Source organism: Cyprinodon variegatus, unplaced genomic scaffold (genome assembly GCF_000732505.1).
Source record: "Cyprinodon variegatus isolate N-32 unplaced genomic scaffold, C_variegatus-1.0 Scaffold222, whole genome shotgun sequence".
Classification (NCBI taxonomy): domain Eukaryota; kingdom Metazoa; phylum Chordata; class Actinopteri; order Cyprinodontiformes; family Cyprinodontidae; genus Cyprinodon; species Cyprinodon variegatus.
In genome coordinates, this window is record NW_015150675.1 from 115,078 (window position 1) to 120,978 (window position 5,901).

Consider the following 5,901-nt stretch of genomic DNA (forward strand, 5'->3'; position numbering starts at 1 on the left):
TCACCCATATGAGTTATGTGTAATTTGGAGCTGTTCTGAAGATATTCGGTTAGGTTATATCTAAGTAACGTCTTCCTATGGGCAACGAGTTGAAGGCACAAACTAAACTGTTCATAATTTATTCTTTATGGTACGCCAGCATTCATAACATGTAGCCGAATCACTGTCCCCCAGACATCCACGGTTATATTTTTTATATTTATATCTTTTAAAAGCAAAGCGCTGCGTGTATGACGTCATCTGCGCGCTCGACTGGAGTTGTGAAAGGCAGCCCTGGCCACAGGCGGCTGCGCTCTACCCCTTCTATTCGTTCGGCTAGCTAATCTGAATCGTTCAATTCCATTTGGAGAGCGAGATCATCTGTGGTAGCAGCACTAGACATCTTCCAGGCATGTGAGGAAAACTAGCAGCAGTTCAGCGGACAGGATGAATGAATGGTAGCCGACACGCGCCGTTTTGTTTTTAAAAAATATAACCGCGGATGTCTGGGGGACAGTGATTCGGCTACATGTTATGAATGCTGGCGTACCATAAAGAATAAATTATGAACAGTTTAGATTGTGCCTTCAAGTCGTTGCCATAGGAAGACGTTACCTGGATGTAACCTAACGGAATATCTTCAGAACAGCTCCAAATGATACAAAACTCATATGGGTGAGTAGAACATGATGTAATAATGTAAAATCAAGGGCCCAATGTAAAAAAAAACGGCGTTCCCCTTTAAAGCTGCATGAAGGGCAGAGAAATGAATAAATGATATAAGCAGATGTAACATTTAGTTATTCATCTATGATAAAATTAGAGCATAATATATTCTATTAAACTGTAAAATGCCAAAATAAATCATTTTAATAACTAAAAATAAATTTAAAATGATGTTAAAGAATTCAATCTAATAAATTTATTAATATAAATAATAATATAATTAAAGTGGTTCACTGATTTTTTTGTTTTGTTTACAGAATAAAAAATATCACCATTCCGGGCCTGTAATTATACAAAGCCCCCTCTAGGGGGTGTGCACCCCACCCATTTATATGAATAAATAAAAATAAAGTACTTTTAGAGTGTCACTGCTCTGTTGTATAATTATTTGGAGGTCAGAGGCTAAAATATTTGGGAACCTGCTGATCTACATCAACTTTATAATCTACATACAGCGGAACCAAAAAATTATTTAAATCACTGCAGAAATTTTACCGTAAATCATTTTCATCAATGAAAACGTTTGTTCCTGATTGGACCAAAGCTAATAAGTTATATAAAACGAGGATTGTGTGTTAAAAAGTACATTTTCCTCTGCTTTTATTTTATGCTAAAAGTGTTAAAAAATGAGTCATTTCGAATTGAAAAAAGCTTCCTGAATGGGAAGCGAAACTTCTTCAAACTTGGAAACTAAGTCCAGTGGATTGTTTGTCTTTTTTTTTTATTTTTTGGAATGTTTCATAAAGTATTCAAAACTTTAACAACATTTAGTAAAGTCAGTCAACTCATAAAAGCAATGCAGCTTTTAGGTTAGAAGGCCTCCTTACCATCACCCTTATTTTTTGTCCCTTCACAGACCTGCAGTCAGAGAAGACAGACCTGCTGGATATAATAGTAAATCAGTGGTATGATGAAGAATTTGGGGGTTAAACCAAAGCTGTGTTTATCCAATAAACCTGTAGTTAAAATTTTAGCCTTAATTATCATTTAGAAACTGAAACAGCGGCTTACCAAACGAGTTATCTTTAATAATGACTGTTAGATCGGAGTAAACAGTAAGAGACCTGCTGCTCTTTGCTGCGACACAACGAATAATTTCATGAGAACACGAGAGCTCAAAGAGAACCTGATTCCTTCTGCCTGTTAGCCTTCATCTCTCACCTGATTTTTGTCTTGGGTGACCCCCCCCCCACTGTTTCAGTCGTCTCCCTTCAACCTTCAGCCGGGGTCGTCCGTGTAACGAACACCTGTGTCCTGCAGCTGAACCCATCCTGACGCTCCATTGGCCGGAGACTCTTACAAAGACCCTGAAAACGCTGGGGGGAACAGAGGGTCCCATGGCTCCGTAACCCTAATCAGGGATCTGGTGGCATCTGGGGAAGGTGATCCGGGGGTCAGCGGACCTCCTGAGACTAACGGGGCCTCGGCTCACCGAGGATTCTTTCCCCCCACCCAGACAGTCAGGCTGGACGCACAATTGTCCCTTTATCAAGAGGCGGAGTGATTGGGTTTTGTAAGGATGGACCGTTAGAGACGCTCTCACCTGAGCTGCGCCAGGACGATCTGAAGAAAGCTCAGGACAGAGTTCAGCTCCGACTGACGACACGCTGGCAGCAACCAATCAAAGCCTTCGTTCAGCAGCTTTTCCTCCGACAGGCTGAGGCTGGCGCTCGTCTCGAACACCTCGGCCACACCTTCCAGATAGGAGCCCAGGGGCCCCCACAGGGCCAGTCTGCGAGACACCTCGGTGGTCTTGTTGTAGAACTCCTTGGCTGTCTCGTTAAAGGAGGAGGCCAACCAGCTGGCCTGAGCCCCTCCGTCCAGACCTCTCTCCTATAAACAGAACACCTATGAATTCCCTTCTGGATTAGAAACAATCCTGAAAATCCAGCCTGAGGGTTGGAAAACCCACCTGGAAAAGCAACAGCAGTGAAAGCTGCCCCCTCCAGACCAGCGCCCGGTGTGCAGGGGGGCAGTTAGAGGGCAAGAAGCCCAGCAGCTCGCAGGCTCGGCTGGCCACGTCCTCCAGATCCACCTGCCGCGCCACCACCAGGAAAAGGAGCAGGAAGTTCATGAGACCTCCTTCTGACAGCTCCTGCATCTTCTTGGATGAGAACTTGGAGTAAATCCTGGAAAACAAGCAGCACAAGAACAGGGGCGGCACGGTCAGGGACACAAAGTACAGCCAACCATAAAGTGGAAGGAAAACCAATACAAATCTGAAAAGTGTGGCATGCATTTGCTTTTAGCAGGGTTTTAAATCACCAGCTTAATCAGGAGGACAAACATATTTGTCTGTAACAAATACGCTCTAAGATTCTTTAAGATTCGGGTCTGTACTTCGAGCCTCCAATGGTTTCGGGTCCCAATGATTTAAATGAACATCCATGATATTCAGATGATAGCCTCACCAAGGCTCAGTGAGATATTCTCAGGTTGGGAAATCTTTGCACCTAAAACTGCTCCAGGTTTTCCCTGAAGCTCCTGCGCTGGTTCTTGCCCCTCCTGATGTTTCTCGTTCTCCAATGTTCTTCATCAAAAACTCTGAGTGTAATTTAGATCCATGAAGAGAGGAAGAAGAAATGCTAAATAAAAATAAAAACTATAAATCCTTTTCCATCAACTTGAACCGTCTGCACTAGGGCTGCAACTAACGATTATTTTAAAAATCGATGAATCGGCCGATTATTTTTTCGATTAATCGATGAATCGGACAAAAAATATTTTTTATATTAACCTCTTTATTCCAAAATAAACATTTTAGACAGAACAAACAAGCACACAAGTACAGGTTGCTCATTAACTGTACTGGTGCAATATGAAAAATAAATGTTTGTGTTAAAACTACGCAAACTTACATGAGAAATGTAGCTGTACATCCACAAAATATAGGCTACTTTGTTTCATAAAGCGCAAAAAAAGACATTTTTGTTTTTTAAAGCCCCTAAGGGGTTCAAATGAGTTTTTTTTAGACTAGAAGAGTTCTGCCTTTTAAGACAGGAAAGTATAGCAGTTAAAGTTGCTACTTGAGAAAATACTGAACCATAGAGATAAAAATAGCCCTGTGATTCAAATTATAAATTGTATTTGGAATAAAAATGAGAGAACTAGGGGTGCTAAAAAACACATCCTCCAAAGACAGATATTTACATGGGAATGTGGCAGATAATTAATTGACATATTACTGATCTTGCTGGATTTTATTCTGCTTTACTTCCATAAATTGCAGGATCTTCTTTACTTTATCTTTGCCAGAAGATTTAAACTTTAAAAGCCTTGCCCTCATAATTTGCAAGTTAATTATTTATAAGGTAAATATAAACGCTGCTTAAGCTAATTCAAATGAAATTAAAAGTAAAATAAGTAGCCAACCTTATCACTGTCTGTAACCTACTAACACGGTAAGGAAAGCATCAGATGAGCTACCTGAGAAACTAACGTTACGTTTCCCCACTTTAAAACCAAACAAACATGGTGGTTCCGTGCCATGTTAATTTCTTTTGCAAAAAGTTGCATGTTATCACTTTTTTCACTTTACAAAGCGCAGGCTATTTTAATTATTGTGATCAATTTGCGCTTCATTTGCAGGCTGGATGCTGAGGGTAAACATCCTGCGGCTCTGACTGCAGCGCCGAGAGGGACTCCTGCGGGAGAACGGGGTTGGGATGGGGAGGCGCCCCACGGCAGAGTAGGAACGATACATGCTTTCACTAAGAGTTTTTTTGAAAAATAGTCGCTGGAGGGGTCTGAAAAGTCGCTGAGTTGGCAACAGTGCGCCCTGCGGCGCTGGCTCGCTCTGCCGTATTTTTTTTTTCTTCCCCCGTTTTAGTCAAGTGGATGTGATGACGGCGGCCGCGGATGACGCATTAATCGTGTGACACAACTAATGGATGATAAAATTCGTTGCCAACGCTTTTAAAAATAGATTTTTATCGATTTTATCAATTCGTTGTTGCAGCCCTAGTCTGCACTAAACAATACTTTGCGTTTACCAAGTTAGAGTTAAAGATTAGAGAACGGTACATTCAAGTATGGAGAATGGGAGTGGTTAGGGCATAAATATGGGAGAATTATCCTGCCATAATGCAAGAGCACATAATTTCAATTTGAGAAAAGAATTTCATCTTCTTGCACTCAAAACATGCGCTCTCTCTCAAATATTCTCTCTTCTCTCTCAAATCTTTGTTTCTTCTCTCAGATCTATCTATCTCTCACGTAATTATATATATATATAAATAAATAACACAGCAAAATCCATTGTCATCTTTACCGTTGACAGGCTGCAGCCATGTCCCGAATTCCTCGTTTTCCAGCCACTTTTGTCTAAATTTGCATTTTCCCCATTCTGTAGCTTTTCCTCTGCCTCGCACTTCTTTTCCAAACATACAGCTTTACGATCAACCGGAAGCAGTTCCGTGCAATTATATCGCAATATAATATATCTGTCGAAATTGTTTTTATAAACTTTTTTTAAATTTAAATAATAATTTAATGACTTTTAATGAGCCGCTAAAACCCTGTCACTGCTCCCCGGGCGCCCCACGATGGCAGCCCACTGCTCCCCAATTGGATGGCTTAATTGCAGAGGTTAATGTCTCCAATGTGAGAAATATAAAGTTCAATTATTATCATTATACAGAGAACTGTGTTCCATTATTCATGCAGCAAATATTACATTTGAAATTCAAAGGGAAAAAAGGCGCATTTTGGTAAGTGAAGTGAAAAATAGAAATTAAATCCAAAAAGGAAAATTTTAAAAACTATTTATTTCATAAAATTTTCCCAGCAATGTTGTTGTTTTTCTTTTATTTGGCTTTTTTTATGTTATTTTTTCTAGCTCAGTTTTCATTTCTAATTTTCTTTTTAGATTTAATTTTTTTATTGTTCATTTAATTGTTCATTAAATTTCTGATCCCATTCTTGTCACTTCTGGGGCGAGCCTTTCTCCAGAGTGAGGAGCAGAGTTCCTTTTCTCCTGGTCTGCATGGACATTAGAAACACATCTGTATTGGTCAATGTTTGCATCAATAGCGAGTGTTTGTGTTGGCCTTAAAGTGAAGAAAATGTGACCTGTGATCATTCTGCAAAGAATACAACTCAAAAAACCCAAATTTGAAAAAATACAAATTTTAAATAGAATATAATATATTTCTAGATAAATGAAAATGTACCATTAAGTAAAACAGAAAAAAAACA

The 5,901-nt window shown here is 39.8% G+C and overlaps 1 protein-coding gene across 1 annotated transcript in view; it reads right to left on the minus strand.

Moving 5' to 3' along the window:
• Positions 1-5,901, minus strand: part of mms22l (MMS22 like, DNA repair protein) — a 29,277-nt gene that overhangs the window by 12,472 nt on the left and 10,904 nt on the right. Inside the window, exons 13-14 of the mRNA XM_015380814.1 lie at positions 2,618-2,834; positions 2,249-2,538 (exon numbers count right to left, since the gene is read on the minus strand). Coding sequence (XP_015236300.1) covers positions 2,249-2,538; positions 2,618-2,834 — 507 coding nt within the window. The remainder of the gene's footprint in view (positions 1-2,248; positions 2,539-2,617; positions 2,835-5,901) is intronic.